Source organism: Atractosteus spatula, chromosome 14 (assembly GCF_055471065.1).
Source record: "Atractosteus spatula isolate fAtrSpa1 chromosome 14, fAtrSpa1.hap1, whole genome shotgun sequence".
Taxonomy (NCBI): domain Eukaryota; kingdom Metazoa; phylum Chordata; class Actinopteri; order Semionotiformes; family Lepisosteidae; genus Atractosteus; species Atractosteus spatula.
The window spans coordinates 22,789,481-22,808,944 of record NC_142719.1 but is presented as its reverse complement, the minus strand read 5'-3'; the positions used below and the strand labels follow the sequence as shown (position 1 = coordinate 22,808,944).

Here is a 19,464-nt window from a genome sequence, read left to right as displayed (position 1 = left end):
TACCTGGATACCTCTTTATTTAGAACTCACTAACACTGATTTTTAGTTTAGAAGGATTCAAGTAGGGTTTTAGATGAAAGGCAGCGACCTTAATCAAGCCCAAATCATAATTGAACCCATTCAGAGCCTACATTACATTTTAGCGTTTCATTCTGAGCAGAAGACCCTCACACCTGAAGAAGGCTTGCGTTTTCTCTCTTCTCTTTTAAGCATGTGTACAATGTGTAATACAATTACAATGTGTAATTACAATGCTGTAATACAATTTGAATCGTATGAGGGGGGGTGTCTTTCGCTGGAAATCTCGCCTGCTTCTACTTTACGAGTACAACCCCCTCTCTGCCGGAGTGCTGGCTGTGACGAATTAAACCGGTTTCACAAGTTTCAAACACAGACCATGTGACATGGGAGTCAGGAAACTAACACACAGCGCCACCGGATTTGATAACGTTATAAAAACGCTATAAAATAATGTGACTAGGCACAGAACAAGTTTACAGCACAGTACAATAATAAATGCTGACCATGACTTTAGAAGCATAAATTGCCTTACACTCAATTTAAACACAAGCTGTCTTTAGCCCTCTAAGCTGGTTCATACAGAAATGTAGAGATCCAGGCTCAGAACACACAGCTTCATTAGCGAATACATATGCAGGACAACTAGAGAAGACGTTTTACAGAGGATGGATTTTTAGAAACATCCCATCAGTGACATCACTGAAGTCAACTCCTAGGTACTGTAACTGTCGTGTGGATAGTTTCACAAGAATCAGACAAAGGTTTAAGCATCGCTTGTTCTAGTGTTTAAAAAAAAACAACAACACTAAATGTACTTCTTTGCGGCTCTGTTTGCCCAAATCATATATTCACAACGTGAAATCTAGAAAATAATATTACGTAACCAAAATCCGCAATATGGAAACAGAACCTGTGTAATTGTTGATAGATGATGTACTCGTAAAATTTTTTCAAGACGAACTACAACATTTAAAAAATGACTTGTATGTACTTGATATCTCTAATCAATCCACGGGTCCCAGCACAAAACGAAACTAAAACGCATACCGTTTCGCGCTTCTTATTAGTTGCTCAAAAGTAATTTGACCGTAAGAAATGCATAATATAAACCTAGAAACATATACGTGAGCAGTACTTAAGCACTGTAGTATCGGTGTTAAGACATACCTCTCAAATACTGTAAATCAAGTTAAAAATATCTCAAGACCGATTCTGGTCATAATGAAACCATGTTTCGTGTATGTTTTCTTTAAAGTACCGAGACCAGCCATATACTGTATGTTTATGTTCCAAAATTAATATCGTTTATGGCCTTCACACGCGTTGCAGTATGCTCCTATTCTTTTTATGCTCAGCTACTAAGATTTCCCTTCAGTGGTAAAATTAGATATGAATATTCAATACTTAAACGGGCACAGTTAAGACATTAAATATACATATACATACTGTATACAGTACAGTTTTCATACGGTAATATGTTTATGTTCCTAAATCAATCTCTTTTATGAGCATGTGAAAGGCATGGTGAATCGATTCTCAAAAATTACTGTACTTTGCATGATTGGAAACAAATGGGTGATTGCGAAATGCTGTGGTGTTACTTTTACAAAGACGGTCAATGAAAAAAAGAATGTTGACCAGGGCAATACTTTGAGTTTACACTTACAGCTTGTCCAAGGTCATTCATTATTAATACTATTAGTAATATCTTCGTTAAAGACTTTGATGGCCACAGCTCAAACATGAGAGGTTGAGCTTTATTAGCTCCACCTTGCGGAAATTCCGTATACTATTATTTTGCTTGTCGTATTATAGGAGAATTTACGGTAACTTGCGGTATTTACCGGTAGCTTGCGGTAGACTGCGTAAAGCGTCTGCCCGCGCATTTTGAATGGCTGCATCTGTATATATTCTTTACTGCTCGAGTTGAGGGTCTGAGGGTTTTTTTTTGGTTCAGGCAAGGGCCCTGTCAATAACACTGTTAGAGTATCCTCTGTTGATGAAAAAAGAGTACAGTTTGAGGGCTTGGTTCTGAAAATCGATATAGTCGCTGCAGAATCGTTGTAGCCATGAACTATGAAAAGGGGAGAGAGTTTTTAGTGTGTTTGGGGTGAAATGAGCTATACAGGAGATAGTTGTGTGAATCAGTGGGTTTGTAATAGACCAAAGTAGAGAGTCGGGGTTAGTTAATGGAGAACTTGATGTCTAGAAACGGAAGAGTAGTGGAAGATATGTTAACTGTATATCTGAGGGACAGGGGGAAGTTGGTAAAATGATGCAGAAAGTACTCAAGCTGGTCGTTAGAGCATGTGGCAGTACCAATGCAGTCATCAATTTATCGCTTGTAGAGGTCAGGGACAAAGCCAGTTTAGGAAGCGAAGAAGCGTTCTTCTACCCATAGCTGGGTCCCATTCTGGTGCCCATGGCGACTCCACTAACCTGTTGGTAAAAAAGGTTATTGAATGAGAATGTATTCAGTGTGAGAAACAGTACTGCAAGGCATACCAGGGTGTGGGTGGATCAAGCACTGTGCTTAAGGGCTGTAAGACCGTCATTATGGGGAATGATGGTGTAAAGAGATGTGATGTCCATGGTAAAACTGTAGGATTCGCGGCCCTGAAATTGGAAATCATGAAAAAGTTGGAGTGCATGGTTGGTGTCCTTGATGTATGAGGGAAGACCTTCAATCAGCGGTCTGTAGTCAGACAGTTGCATGCTGATGGGGCATCCAGGGTTGTCAGGTTTGTGGATTTTGGGGGGAGGTAAAATTGAGATACCTGAGGAAGTTCAATGATGAGTCGGTTCGCCTCCTGGGGGAGCTCCTTACTGCTGATAAGAAGGAAGATGGTGGATACCACTTCCTTTTGGTAGACAGTGGTAGGGTCGTGTTGCAGAGGGAGGCAGGCAGAAGTGTCGGTTAGTTGTCTAGAGGCTTCGAAAATATATAGGTCCTTACTCCACACCGCAACAGCGCCTCCTTTGTCTGCTGGTTTGATGACGATATCATCCCTGTTGTGGAGGGACTGGAGTGCCTGAATTTCTCCTTGGGTGAGGTTAGACCTGTGTTTACTGAGTATAGAGAGTGCCTTGGGAGCTTGATTGGTGCATTGGTTAATGAAATAATCAACTGGTGGAAAATGGCCGGAGTGGGGAGTCCAACAGCTCTGTTTGGGATTAATATTGTTAATGACATCAATAACCGCATTGTTGTCAGCTTGCCTGTGAGGAAAAATCGTCAGCAAAATGTGCTATGAGCCGGATCCTGCGGTAAAAGTGATAGAGGTCGACTTGGGTCTGCCGCATGTCCAGATTCCTGGGAACTGGTACAAAAACTGAGGGCTTTCCCTCAGTCTTGTATTTGCAGTTTATGTAGTTTTTTATCACCTGCGAGTACATATTTAACACCACACTCATTCAAGGCACCTCAGGACAATTCCGGATCACTCAGATGACATCTTGTACCTCCAGCAACCTTATTTACTGTATCTCTTGCAGTAAATGCCCAGCCATCTACATTGGGGAAACAGGAAGGAGACTTGGAGACCGCTTCAGAGAACATGTTAGCACTGTGAAGATGAAAGATTTCTCCAAGCCTATTGTTTCTCATTTCACCTCTGATGGCCATGATCACACTAATCTCTCCGTGTGTGTTCTCAAAGATGGTTTTCCTAACTCCCACATCAGAAGGACTACAGAATCTTAAATGATCCTGTAGCTAAATTCACACCTTTCCCCCTCTCTCAACGACAGACTCATTTTCTTCTAAATTCTCTCTATTGGTTTCATTTCACACCTCTCTTCACCTATCCTGACTTCACACTATCTGATTGGCCACTCTGTCTTTCCCATGCTCCCAGCTCCTGCCCCTCCTCTCTCCCAGCTTTTGTTCTCCTATGCTACATTACCTTTGCTTACTGCCCCGTCTTTCTCACACTTGAAGAAGGCTCCGCAGCCAAAATGTTGTGTTTTCTTTCTTCACTTTTCAGAATGGCAAATATTGACTAATTTATTTTTTACCTCAAGGGCCTGTTAAAACTGTCTGGTGGGCCAGATCTGGCCTTCGTGCCATAGTTTGCCCAGGGGTGCTATAGATGCTGTCTTGCCCCATTTCTCTTATAGAACCAAAACTATCAATGGGACAGGTAAAGGTTTACTGTATTCCAAGCTTAAAGGAAAAGAAAAGAGACACAACATTTCAGCTGTAGAGCTTTCTTCAGGTAGGAGGAAGAGAGGGTACTAGTAGATAAATAAAGCATAGGAGAACAAAAGACAGATTACAATACAAGCAACAGTTCTCTAGTCTTTGAGCTCTAGATGTCACATCACTTCAATTCATCTCACAGATATTCATTGGGACTCAAGTCTGAAGAGTAAGGTATACAATGCATAACATTTTCATATAACAGGAAAAGTAGTTACATGAGCAGCTCAGTTTATTTGTCATATGCACAAGTGCAATGAAATGCAGTATGCTCCAATACAAAGACATTAACAGCAGCAGCAACAACAAGTTAATTAACATACAACTTGAAAAAAAAACAAATCTGACAAGCAGTATGAGAAAAATAAATATCAGTGTGAGTCAATGGTAGGGGTAGAGTTTCGTAATCTGACAGTTTGAGGGAAGAAACTGTCTCTGAATCCGGAGGTTCATGCCGTTATGCTCCTATAACGCTTACCAGAGGGAAGGGGAAAGAAAAGTGAGAAACCAGGATTATTATCATCCTTAGCAATACTTAAAGCCTTCCTGACAGAGTGAGTTGTAAAAATGTCTACATTAGAGGGGAGCTGTACTCCAATAATGGACTGGACTGACCTGATCACTTCCTGTAACACCTTCCGAGTGTTACAAGCTGCTGCCAAACCACGCTATAATACCACATGTGAGCACACTCTCAATAACACACCTGCAAAACGTAGTAAGGATAGTTGAAAATTAGACCAAATTTATTCAACTGTCTGAGGAAGTAAAGGTGCCGTTGTGCCTTCTTTGCAGCTCCAGTTACATCCTGGGACCATGTTAAAGTAATGTTATAGTAAAGTAGTAAAGTAATAGTAATGAAGGCTCAGTTTGGTTGTAATGTCTTTCCAGGTTATAAATTGCTAACTGTGAACATACGAAAAGGCAAGCAGGAGTACACATTTTTTTAAGTGCATACTGATTATACAAAGGAACATTGTTCACTTAATAATGTTGAGAATATTGGCTGCTTAGTCTGTGTTTATTTTGTGATTTTTCCAGGCATAAAATTCAACAAGTGTAATAATTTGTTCTCAGACAACTTTTTTACTAACTAGATCCTTTACTTTAACAATAAAAGGCTATTTTATCTCACGGTCATGAATAATCAAGTAATAAAAATGAAACCAAAATATTTAATCTACAGTATATCCAAAAATCATTCTATTTTTTTTATAAACAGATATAGTGTTAAGTGTATTGTTATGCTCAGGTTATTTTAAATGAGACCCTTATATACATTTATTTGTACAACTTAATTTCCAAAATATACTCTTCATATAACTAAATTAGTTGTTTAGGGGATAATAAGTATGTTTTTTTCATTATTTATTACATTACTAAATCTTTTGGAATTTCCTTGGTGCGTATGCATTATGTTTCTTTTAACTGAATGTTGTAATGACAAGGTTATTTAAACACAAGATATCAAAACACACTACTGGGAACTGATAGCATTTCTGCCAAATATCTGTGCCAGGCACAGAAGTTCGTTTTTAGGTCACAAATGTAAAATGTCATTATGGTGAAAGAGCAGAAATACTCTTGGCCAGGCAAAGCCACCTCACAAACAGAAAACTAAATCTTTTTTGCAAGCTAGTGATATATAAGTTAACCTTGATGAAAGGTCAAAAGGATCACAATCTCAGATGTAATATATAACGTGTGAAATGCGCATATGGGGTTCAATTAGTGAGTTTGGTATATATAATGGAATATGTGAGTGGTTGGTAGTTCAGGTTAAAGCTGGGTTATTTGTATATGGGAACATCTCCTATAATCAAGACTCCTTTACTGTGCTTCTAAAGTCATATACGTTTTTAATCTGTTCAGTGCTCCAAGAGTTCCCCAAGGTGAAGGAGGAATTTCTTGCATTCCAGAAGTTCCCCAAAATGAAGGGAAAAATCAGCAGTTCCATTAAAACGAAAAAAAAATTGACAGATATCCCCGAATCTCCTAAAATGAGTAGCGTTGTCCTCCTATGACCTTTGGTGAAAAGAGAGACCTACCTGTCGGATAGAGTTTAAAAGGAGGAAATGTGGCATACTAGTCCATTAAGGACTCAATTACAGCTGGCCTGCTAGGAGCAGAGTGGTGGCACTGTGGCTAAGGATCTGTGCCTGTGCCTGTGGCTGGAAGGTTGCTGGTTCAAATCCCATGGCTGACAAAGTAATCCTACTCAGTTAGGCCCCTGAGTGAGGCCCTTAACCCCAACTGCTCTAGGGGTGCTGTACAATGGCTGACCCTCTGCTCTGACCTTGAACTTGTTTCCCTGTCTGTGTGCCTTCCTCTCATGGAGAGCAAGTTGGGGTATATGAAAATGTGATTTCTTAATGCAAGAAATTGCATATGGATAATAAAGTAATCTTATCTAGAGCTAATTGTTTAGGGCCTTAATATTGATTTGTTATAAAGTTTACTTGGAATAATCACAGATGGTTATATTCTCACATGGAGTTATAATAATAAAATAACATCACTTTATTAACCCTTTACAATTTCTTCCATTAGGAATTATCTTTTCACATACCCCAGCTTGCTCTCCATAAGACACACAGACATGCAGATAGGGAGAGAGCCTGGGGTCAGAGCACAGGGTCTGCCATTGTACAGTGTCCCTGGAGCAGTCGAGGTTAAGGGCCTTGCTCAAGGGCCCAACGGAGTAGGATTCCTCTGCCAGCTGCAGGATTTGAACGGTCAACCTTCTAGCCACATACGCAGCTCCTTAGCCACAGAGCCACATAGTGTAGGTGCATATAAATGTGTTTCTGAATGGATAGTATTTTCACTTGGAACTTTGTTATAAGTAAGAGTTGGTGTATGTAGTGAAGTAAGATGTGAAGACGGGGTTAATTTTAAGTCCTTTCTGCATGAAGATTAGACTTCTAAGGCTGGAGTTTATGGCAGGAAGGGGTTTAACTTATAAGGATTCCAGATGCGAGCTAGGAGAGCTAGGGAACCCCCTGGAGACTAATCCCTGACCATTTGGCCAAAAAGCTGTAAACTGGTCAAACATGTGACCTCCCCCCTTTACCATAATAATGAATGACGAATCAGAGCAGCAAGAAAGGACTATATAAACCTAAAGTTTGTACTGGCACTTGGAACAATACTTCAGTTTTGTTGTTTCTTGCGGGGAAACAAGACTTCGGCTTTATTGTTCCTTGCATGCAATAAACTCATCTGTTTAACTTCATCTCGGGATCCAGAACTTTTACCTAGAATTAAAACCCCTTTCACTACGGTTTTGAAGACCTCTTGAGTTTTTATACATTAAACCTTTGATCCTTTAGGCTGGAATCTGTCATATGGAACTGCTGTTTCTCAAGTTTTCTCACATGTACTTGTTCCAACACCGTGCCACAGCTCTAGTCTCTGCAGAGTAATGAATGACTATTGTGCATTTTAAATATTTGATTATACAGGGTTGTTTCATAGTCTGATTTCCTGTAAAATTCTGTAATTTCTTTCCAGTACTTCTTTGAACATGTCTTTCATAAGAGATTTTAGAAAGAATTTAGTTGCAGATAATTGGAAACTACCTTTCAGTCTAAAGGTTAAATTTTTCTTGCCAGATTTTCAGTGTGCATGCAATATTTAAAGGCGCCCTTCTGATAGAAGGGGTAAGATATACTAATTTTAGCAGGATGCTTGCGGTTGTCTTTCTCACTCTGTTGGCTTTCTCCAACCCAAATCTTGCCAGCTGTAAACCCCTGTAAGTATTGCTTTGATTAAATTTACCATACATATAACAATTGTCTCAAGATACATTTGAATATACGATAGGTACAGACATGTAGAAAACAAATGACTGAAAACATAGTTTATATTCAAAATGTTTTTTGCACTTTTAAAATTAGTTTGCTTTCATTTTTTTTCTTAATAGTAATTTTTTTCTTAATAGTACATAGTACATGATTTTGAACAATTAAACTTTACTTTTTACTATTTTCAAATGTTCAATTTCATATCGTCCAGACAATTCTAATAATAGTCTTCTACCAAATAAACTAAAGTAAAGGTGGGATATTTTTATAGCCTTTTAGCAAAACATTTCCAGCAGTCATTCAATGACTTTCCATGACTGGAAAATATTGTACTCTTTCACAAAAAGGACAGCAAAATCAAACAAAGTAATTATAGAAAAATAATTCTTATTCTATGAAATTATATTATGAAGACACTAATTAGGACTAACAACAGGATTTTGAGTTTTTGGAGAATTTGGAGTTGGTCTGTTTGGAGTGTCTGTGGTTCTTGGGTTTTGTTAAAATAACCGCAAAAAAACGTTGATGGGTACATACAGAGCATATGATATTTTAGACAGTAAGCTGTCAGTTTCACTGACTTCATATTTAAAGGACTAGCTCTGCTGAAGGGAAATTTTGTCTTTAAAACCAGAAATACCAGACTTTCCGTGCAAAAACTGACAATGTCCATGAAAGTAGTAGCTTGTGGACAAATATAATAAAACAATAATAACACCTTTTGTGCATGCACTTTGTAATACGTCATGAATGGCATGGATATCGATGCTGTCATATAGGAGCAGGCACTTTCGATTTTACTATTTGAGTTTTGTATGCTTTAGCATTCCTTAAAGAGCAATAAATTAAAAAATATACTAAAATGCTAAGAAAATATAAAAAAAGGCTCTGTAAACTGCACAGATAACAAAACAAAGTACAATAAATGCTTCATGGTTTTAAAATTGTGGAATATCAACAGTGTCGTTGTCGTTGAGGAGTAGGTCACTAGCTTATAATGGGTGTTGTTTGTGTTTTATATGCTTTAGTGAATTTTATGGGGTTATATTTATGACACATTAAATAAAGAGCTTGATTATTTTTAATATTCAAAAAAGTAAAGACACAGGAATAATTTTCATTGTCTGTGTTGAATGCAGTTGTTAAAAAATAAGTCAATAGATTCAGAATGCATACTGTATATACTGTATATTATATGCATATGTTTCTCATACTGTATGTTAGTGTTCTTTTAGAATTAAAACAATTTTTATTTGTGATTTAACAGACATTTGGTAATTACATATACCCTTTTCCCCTATTGGTCCATTAAGCCAAGGGTTTGCTGTATTTAAATTTTCATACAGCTCCACATGCATATAACTGGACTGAATTTTCAATCAGACCAGATACTGAATTTTCATTCAGTCTAGATGCATGCTTGTGGACATGTATTAATGGATAGAACACTGATAAGTGATACCGAGCACTGATAAGGGGTTTAGGGAAAATCAACACATCAACACAGGGAGAAGTAAAAATCTAAAATCAGGCATACAATATTGTCATGTTGAAAGACTATGACCTCAGCATAGAGAGTTAATATTCTGTTAAATAGTCCAATTAGAGGAACAAGCAATGCTTTGGAGTGTTGTCACGAGCATAGACAAAGCATTAATACTGTTTTAGTATCTTGTTTGTTTCTATAGTCTGATATACTGTAAGTCCAGCAGGTACATCTGTGGATAGATGATGAAGCAAAGTATAAAATAATTCCTTAGCCACAAGACTGTATCCATTCCTTGCATCAGAAAGTTCTATTCATATAGTGCAATTAAATCACTGTTAAAAGTATAGTCTGAAACATTTAAGGCTCACCAGAACTTTGCAAGACATTAGCTAATGGTTTAAAGAACTAAGGACTAGAACAACTATTGTCAATATGTTGTATTAAAGAAGGCTTCATAGGTGGCATGGTGTTGGAGTGGTTAGCATAGCTATCCTGGAGTGCTGGGGCTCTGGGTTCAATCTCTGACCTGTGTTGTTATGTGTGTGGAGTTTTTTATATTCTCCCTGTATTTGCATGGGTTTCGTCTGGGTACTCTGATTTCCCCCCACAGTACAATGACATACTGGTAGGTTAATTGGCTTCTGGGAAAACTGTCTAGATGTGAGTGTGTGCGTGTTTGTATTTCTGTATACAGGCATTCTGTCCAAGGTGTTTGCTTGCTGGTATAGGCTCTGGGCCACTGTGACCCTAATGTGGATAAGTGGTTAGAAAATGGATGGATTGGATTGAACTTTCATGTTGGTCAGCAACTACATAGTGCAAAACTATAATAACAAATTGTGTTCTGTGTTCTTGTTCTGAATATTGTGATCTGTTGTGATAATCATAACACAAAAATATTATAGCCTTAAAATGAGTTTAAAAAAGAATGACTGTTGTTCTTTTGGGATTGTCTTGTAAGGACACTTAAATCTCTTCAGAGAGAGATTGGGCTAGGTGGTAAAGTGAGAACAGATTTGGGGAGTAGAGAGGGCCAACCAGGGAGACTATTTCACACTCAATAGTGATTCAAGGACATGGGGCCACAACCAGAAATTATTTTTATAATATAATTTACAAAACAAGATACTATGAAACACTTTTTTTTACACCAAGAGTTGTAGATATATGTAAAAGCTATCTCAACCAGGTAGTCAAAAACCAACTGTTGATTTCATTAAGGAATTGCTGGATGAAATTTTAGAATGGATACCTTTTGATTGCTAAATTTCTTATGTCCTTAAATTGTCTAATTTTATTGTTGTTCCATTTTAATGTTTGACTTAACATTGTCAAATATCTCAAGATTTTATTTATATATTTTTTCTTTTATCAGTTATGTTCTTACTGCCCCTAATGTTCTACGGGTGTCAAGTGAAGAAAATATTATGGTTGAAGCTCATGACTACAGTGGAGGAAGCCTAAAAGTGGACATTCTCGTGCTTGATTTCCAGAGAAAAGGGCAACAGCTCCATAAGAGCCATGTTACTCTACATGCAGGAAACCAGTTCCAGGCCTTACACAAAATAAAGGTCAGTGCCACGTTCAATAGTCAAACATTTAATTCTTGTTGTAAATTACTCAGCTGTTAAAACTTCACGTAATATATGTTCCAAGATTGAGCTCCTATGACTATGAATTAACTAGTGCAAAAGAAAAAAACAGGCATGATCTTGCCAAATCTCTGCTTCAGAAATGTAAGGTTAGTTATAGTGGGGAGAGCAGAGAGCAGTGTGTCATTCAGAATTCATTACAGAGCCATGACAGGTTATGGGTTCAAGTCCCCTGCTGCAGACACTGTGTGAGACAATAAGTATAGAAATAATACAAAATAAACAACTATAATAACTGTAATAAATACACTATACATCTTTAAAATTGACTATTTCTCATTGCCTTTAAAAAACTTTTAAATCACAGCTAGTCAACAACAACCATAGTAACATATCGCAAGAGAAATAATGCAACTGCAAAATAAAATAAAAACAGAATTACTTCCACATTCGTGAGTTTAATAAAGCTATTTGTTCCTCAATGAATTATTTTCCTATTCTTAAACCATACATTTATAACAAATTTTCTGTACTAAATATACTGAGGTTTAGTCAAAATGAACGTGAATGTGTCATCTGGTCATATACTATACCTTTTCTTTGGCTAGATCCCTGATAATTCATTTAAAAAAGAATCCAGTTCCAATCAGTATGTAATTCTCCAAGCAAGATTTGAAGGAGAAGTATTGGAGAAAATTGTTTTGGTTTCTTTTCTCTCTGGATACATATTTGTACAGACGGACAAATCCATTTACACTCCCACAGACACAGGTAAGACAACATTACAGCATTCAGAACGTGTAAGTCTATGTCAAAATTAAAATCACAGCAGGAACAGACAGTAAAGGTTTGACAATAAAAACTATCGCAATGTGTTCTAGAAAGTACTGTAAAGTTCTACAAAATCACTGTAAAATGACTTTGTCGTGCAGCAGTTGAGTGCTATACTGACCAAAGAATCTTCAATGGGCAAGAATACAGTAGCTGTCACTTGTGGTGCTTTAGATGTTAGTGAAAACGTTAGCTTCATTGGAACATCATTAATAATATTAATTTATTAATATTAATATACTGTATTTATATAGCTGGTTGTAATAGTGTATTAAACTATCTTCATCCATTTCTTTAATTTGGTCACTTGTTAGTTTGGAAACATTTTCACATGCTTGTTTTAAATACATTTTGCTGTCTTCATTGTTGCAATGGACAATGAAACACTTGTAGTTTAACTGAAACTCTTGTGGAAATTGGAAAAGGTACCTCTTGTGGTATTTGATTTAACTTGTCCAAACCAGCAAGAAGGTCCCAGGCGTGATTCCTGACCAATGTGCCAGTTGTACTTTTAACAAATACAAAGATTTTAACAAAGATTTTCTTTAATACAGTACTAAAATATAGTATAATAAATACTATGTGTACTTTATTGACATTTTTATTATTTTTACATATTAGAGCATGTTAAATATAACACTAAAAATGGCAGGAGTAAAAAAACAACACTTCTATCAGTAGACCAATAAGGTTGTTCTAAGAGAGTAAAAGAATTTAAAGGTGCCCTTAAAAAGAACTGAGATTTTTCCATGCATATTTGCTTTTAAACACTAATCAATAAAGCCACAATGTAGAATATATATTATAATAAAAATCTAATATAAAAGGTAGTATTCATTAAGGCAATAAACTACAGACATTTAAGATCAGTGATGTTATGAAATATCGTGATCATATCTCCCTTCTCCCCACTCTTATCCCCTTTGATTATGAGGACCCTGGGACCCCTACAGAGTGATAAGTGAGGAAAAAGTGGAAGTGTAACTGGAAAGCTACTTTTAATAGCACAAATCAGCACAAATGCTCCACTAACAATTGAGACCAGTTCGGTTCTCCTGCATTGTTGCAGGGGGGCTGAGTGACTTCACATCCCCCAAAAATGAAAGTGCTGTATCTTGGAAATGAAAGCAGCTGGAAAGCTACTTTCAATGGCACAATCCGGGACAAACATAGCAATAAGAATTTATTATTATTACTTACACTTATATGGTACTTTTCTGGACAATCCACTCAAAGCGCTTTACAGGTCATGGGGACTCCCCTCCACCACCATTGTGCAGCACCCACTTGGATGATGCAACAACAGCCATAGTACACCAATAGCTCACCACTGGGGAGATGAACAGAGTGATGTAACCAATTCATAGATGGAGATCTGTAGGAGGCCATTATTGGTAAATGTGGCCAGGACACTGGGGTACTCTTTTCGAGAAAGGCCCTAGGATTTTTAATGACCACAGAGAGTCAGGACAATAGTTTTACATCTCATCTGAAGAATGACGCCTTTTTAAAGTATTGTTTCCCTATCAATGGATGTCAATGGGAATTGGAAAGAGATAGGTAACATGAACTTGAACAACCTAAATTTAAAACTAGAAGTTTTCTTTTTTGTATTGCATTTCATATAAGCATTACACATAATATATAAATATATACTGTATAAAAAACACAATTACAATTTCTTATGTTATACTGTAATTGCTTGCAGGGAAAGTAAAAGTTTCCCATTGGTCCTTACAAATCATGGCCTCCTAATAATCCTCCTCTATGAATTGGCTACATTACTCTGCTCTCCTCCCCACTGATAGCTGATGTGTAGTGAGCGTTCTGGCGCACTATGGCTGCCATCGCATTATCCAGGTGGATGCTGCACATTGGTGGTGGTGGAGGGGAGTCCCCATTACCTGTAAAGCGCTTTGAGTGGAGTGTCCAGAAAAGCGCTATATAAGTGTAAGCAATTATTATTATTATAATTAAAACCAAGCGAACCAGATGTTCATTTTATTTAGAGTCTCTCTAAATGAATCAGCAGTATATAAATGAAAAATGCTGGATGAAAACTTGCACTAAATTACCAAGAAACACACTAAAAACAGCATATTATAAATAAAAAACATCCTGATGTAATTATTGCAGCATTGTTGTGGTGAAAATGTGTTTACCTGATAGAAAACTGTTTATATGGTGCAGCCTTGTAATGTACTGTATAGTGCAATTTATTTTACAGTACATGACCATAAATCATGCAAGTCACTACTGGCCACTTTTTTGTTTTTTATTTACAGATCCAGCCATTTAAAAATGCACAAAATACGCTGCGTCAAAATGTGGTAGGCGTGGCGCATCATAACGCAATATACCACAGGTTATGATAATAGTATCCAGAAGCACCTTGTTAAACCGCCAGGTGGAGCTAATAAAGCTTAACGTCTCATATACAGCATTTGAGCTGTCGCCAGAAAACGCCCGGTTTTGAATCGCGGTCACTGCTGAGGGACAATCTTTTTCCAATTAAGAACTTAAAATGTATACTCATTAGACTTTTAATCATTTTAAACTGTGTATTACAGCATGTTAATCATTAAACATTAAAAGGTTGGTATAATTGATATAAGCAAGAGTGTTCAGTTGGACAAAAGTACACAACCTTCCACCTTCATTGTAAATATTTTAATTATGCATAAGTATTTTATGCATCAAAGTCTTTATGGAAGATATTATTAATAGTATTAATAATGAATGATCTTGGACAGGCTGGAAGCTCAAAGTATTACTGTGGTCCACTTTCTTTGTAACCGTCTGCATCAGTTTAACTCATTCACCCGTGACTACATGAAGACATTTTGCCTGCCCTTTTCAGCTATAGTTTAAGTTGTTAAGCAAAGTATTGGTGTAATGGCTTAGGTGTGTGCCTTGCATTCTGGAGGTTGGGGTTTTGAACCGAACTGTTGCCATGAATTTCTTTTTTAACAAATAAACATTTCTTTGAAAAACTAAAGAAACTAAATATTATCAACACTATATTGAATTTGTTGGTATTTCTAAATATCACAACACGTTCAAAGTTAAGTGAGTTACAGTAAGTGATTAACCTGTTCTATGAATACTTGCACATTATTGCAGTAAAAAACCTCGTATTTTTTAGAATCTGCTAAATAGGGAATATAATATGGAATTGCTTATCTAAAGAAATTAATAACTATATTAATTTAAGGATCTAAATATATGTATTTATATAGCTGATAGTATAACTGTAATCCACTTTCTTTGTAAACACGTTTTTTTTTATTTGAATCATTGACACGATTACTTTAGAAACATTTTTAAGCTGATCATTCTACAGTACAGTATGTAGACGATCCGAGTTCAATACCCGCTTTGTGCACAAGTTTTTGTTCTAACAAAGACTTTTTAAAAATAAAATAATAAATATTATGTACACTACATTAACATTTTTTGTGTTTTTCATATTCAATGTTAAGTGATATTAATAGTTAAATAAAAACATGAATGACACAGAGCCTGCAACCTACAGATTTAAAGATCGCAATTTGTTAAACATTTCACAGCTTTTATTTAAACATTATCTAGTACCTGGTTGCATTTTTAGAAACCTTAGTTTGAATAAAGCGGATTCCAGGTGCAATTGACTTCATAACGTGAGAAGGCATTATGCTATATTTTTTATGCAACAGTTGAAGCCTTCTGACTATAAAAAAACAGGGTTCACTTTTTTTCTGTCTCTTCTACTCTCTCTCACCCACTTCAATTCGGACATAAAATGGTTAAAAATGGGAACAAGTCAGGCAGGCCGAGGGAAGGGGGATGGGTGAAACTGTTACCTGTCCTGGATAAAACGATTAGAAAATAGGTGGATTTACACTTATACAAAATGTTTCAATTTTAATGCAACATAGAAAATATTATTAATAATAAATGACCTTGGATGGTCTGTAAACTAAAGATTTATAGAGGAGACATGTTGTGTCTTTTCTTTCCAGCTTGGAATTAACTTTTACCTACTAGTATATTCCATTGCAGCTACCTTATGTAACGTAGCTCCGTACTTCTCACAAAGGCTAGGACTTGTAATGTGTAACGTTATGTAGAATAGAATAGAACAGAACAGTTCTGGGGGATGGGAAGGAATTTTCAGTAGCATGCACTGTTGTCATTGTTAAGGAACAAGTAATAGGTTTATTCCATGCTGAAAAGAGAAGAGAGAAAACACGACGTTTCGGCTGTGAATAAATAAACACATTTATTTGTCCTGCAAGTTTAACTCATTCAGAGCGCCCTACAAACTTATTACAAACAATAAAAAGCGTTTTGCAAACATTCCCAATACATAACCATGTAGTGTACTCTACATTGTTCTACTTTATACCGTGAGAGTAGAAAACACACTTTATTAATTATTGTTGCTTCTGGGCTTCGAGCTTTGAGTCACCTACTTACATCTTCAGGTGGGCTCCACGGCCGAAACGTTGTGTTCTCTTTCTTTTTTTTTTCAGCATGGAAACAACCTATTACTTGTTCTTTTGCTACTTACAGATGCAGCCATTCAAAATGCTCGGGAGGTACTGCATTATTTTGCGGTGTGCTTTTCGCGGTCTACCGCGAGTTACCGTAAATTCTCCTATAATACCGCAATTAAAATAATAGTATCCGGAATTTCTGCAAGGTGGAGCTAATAAAGCTCAACCTCTCATGTTTGAGCTGTCGCCATCAAAGTCTTTAAACGAAGATATTACTAATAGTATTAATAATGAATGACCTTGGACAAGCTGTAAACTCAAAGTATTGCCCTGGTCCACATTATTTTTTTCATTGACCGTCTTTGTAAAAGTAACACCACAGCATTTCGCAATCACGCATTTGTTTCCAATCATGCAAAGTACAGTAATTTTTGAGAATCGATTCACCATGCCTTTCACATGCTCATAAAAGAGATTGATTTAGGAACATAAACATATTACCGTATGCAAACTGTACTGTATACAGTATGTATATGTATATTTAATGTCTTAACTGTGCCCGTTTAAGCATTGAATATGTATATGGAATTTTACCACTGAAGGGAAATCTTAGTACCTGAGCATAAAAAGAATAGGAGCATACTGTAACGCCTGTGAAGGCCATAAACGATATTAATTTTGGAACTTAAACATACAGTATATGGCTGGTCTCGGTACTTTAAAGAAAACATACACACCAGTATTCCATTTCTCCCTAAACATTTTAAGCATCGAAGTCTTTAACTAACGGAGTCAACAAGCATACTTTTAGAATTTGATTAAAAGGGAATATAATATGGAATCGCGTATCTAAAGAAATTAATAACGATATAATTATATTCATGTACCGCAACACAAGAATAGTACACGCTGTACATTGTCTGTTGCAACGTAAATTGCAAAAATGCACTTGGAATCTGTCCAAGCCCTACTTTGTCAGGCATTTTCTTTTACTGCAACGGACATAAAAACTCCCTTGCTTTTAACAGAGCGTTTCATAATTTCTAACTACGAAAATTATTTAAACTGCGACACTTATCATTCAACCAGAGCTCGAAATATCACAAGGATCCTCAAGAGCACAGCAAAGACTGTATTAAAAGAATCGCGTATCTAAAGAAATTAATAAGATATAATTATATTCGTGTACTGCGACAGGGCTGTGTAGGGCTGTTTCACCTCTCTCTTCATGTGACTATTCAAAAGCCATTTAGCAAAGAGGGGATGAGAAGAGTGACAAACTAGTATACTTTAGATCTTTTTTTCTGAACCTGATCATGTTTCTCTATAACAATAATAAAAAACATTATTTTACATATCACCTTTAAAAGTGGCATCTCAAAGCAATACAGTAGATGGAAAAACAGTTAAAAGGACCAAAGTAAATACGAGACAAACGCAAACGCGTTTTTAATAAAATGCTTTTATTCATTCAGCAGAGAGTGAGAGGGACATCCAGCAGAGAGAGACACACGGTTTTCACTGACAAAAAGTAACATTCCTCTTGTCTAACAGGAATGTTTTTGTTTGTGGACAGACTGTTAGACTAGAGGAAAAGAGCGCCTCCTTCTACGAAGCATTTCGTTGATCCGATCACGAATTCTTTTCCAGTCGCACGAAGTAAGGGTTGAGAATCTCCGATTCACCATGCTACTAATGGTTTCCCGGAGATTGCAAGGCAAGGCACTTTTGCTTCTGGACCCATCGAAATTTACAGACGTGGTCCACCCCCAGTAAATTTCAAAAGTCACAAGATTTCAAAACACGGGGGCGGCATAGCGGTCGGCTCTTGCTTTCCCGTCCAATGAAAGGCAGGTTCCTTTGCCAAAGTCGGGAGACATTAGAGGCTTGCCACACCTGGACTGTTAAACCAACGCATTAGCACGTCAAACCCCATTGAGGAGCCGGGCGCAATAATTGTTTTGTCCCTTGATTTACTGATCTGCATTAATTACAGAAATCGAGTTCCTGCTCTTTGCAGACGACCTGGTCCTGCTGTCGCCCACAGAACAGAGGCTGCGGCAGAACCTGGCACTGCTGGAGCAGCACTGTCAGACCTTGGCGCTGACAGTCAATCTGGACAAGACCAGAGTTATGGTTTTCCAGAAAAAAAGCCAGACCTCAGGGAAACAGGTACAAATTCACACTTAACAACAACACATTAACACCTAACAACGGGTGCAGGGCCGAATTAGGCCAGTACCTGCTATTGTTAAACATACAGAAAAGAATATTAAAGTATTGGATTTAGTATTAGCCATACAGAACATTAAAGTGCCCCTTTCCATTCAGCGGGTGTCTGAGCCGCCGTGTCCTATCTTCTGACAGTCGCTGTTGTGAATGTCTGTAGAGTGTATCTTATTTTTAGTACTATATTTATATATTATATTCCCTATTAATCAAACTCTTAGAGTATGTATCGGCTTGTCCCCCCCTCCCGCCCCTCTCTGTGTACAGTACAGCCTCCTGTCCAGCCAGCACATGTCCACAGACATTCACAATAGCGACATATCATAAAACGTTTGCACATATAGTTAAATTATTAGTTGTTTTTCAGGAAGTTAAAAAAAAACACTTGAATTACTTATCCAGTCTTTTGAAATAAAGTTATTTTTCAAGCAATGCAACAAATGTCGGGCAATGTGTTTTTTTTTAATCCAACTGACAGCCACATCTTAAATCTTGTCAGTCAGCTCTTTTTTCTCTATTTGAATTGTGGCGATTCAAACAACCTGGGATAACAAGTGGTCTGAAAGTCACCGAGCTCACAGAGCTTCAACAACAGATGACAATTCCCTTAGTCCTTCCTTAGTCTTCCTGAAATTGTCGGATTATGAGTGAATAAAAGCATCTTATTAAAAACACGTTTGCGTTTGTTTGGGAGCTATATTATGTATTTTTCATATGTAAGATATAATGATGTGTTCCCGCTTACACATCGCACGACTTTAAAAGCTAGAAAAACAGGTTTCGATTCACATTATCTGGCGAGCCTTGTTTTGTCAAA

General features: G+C 37.0%; 1 protein-coding gene across 1 annotated transcript in view; it reads left to right on the top strand.

The window, feature by feature from the left end:
• Nucleotides 1-7,908: 7,908 nt before the first annotated feature.
• LOC148820911 (complement C3-like) overlaps nt 7,909-19,464 on the top strand; it is a 74,544-nt gene continuing 62,988 nt past the window's right edge. The window contains exons 1-3 of the mRNA XM_088932818.1: nt 7,909-7,976; nt 10,893-11,088; nt 11,718-11,880. Of these exons, the coding sequence (XP_088788944.1) occupies nt 7,909-7,976; nt 10,893-11,088; nt 11,718-11,880 (427 nt within the window). The remainder of the gene's footprint in view (nt 7,977-10,892; nt 11,089-11,717; nt 11,881-19,464) is intronic.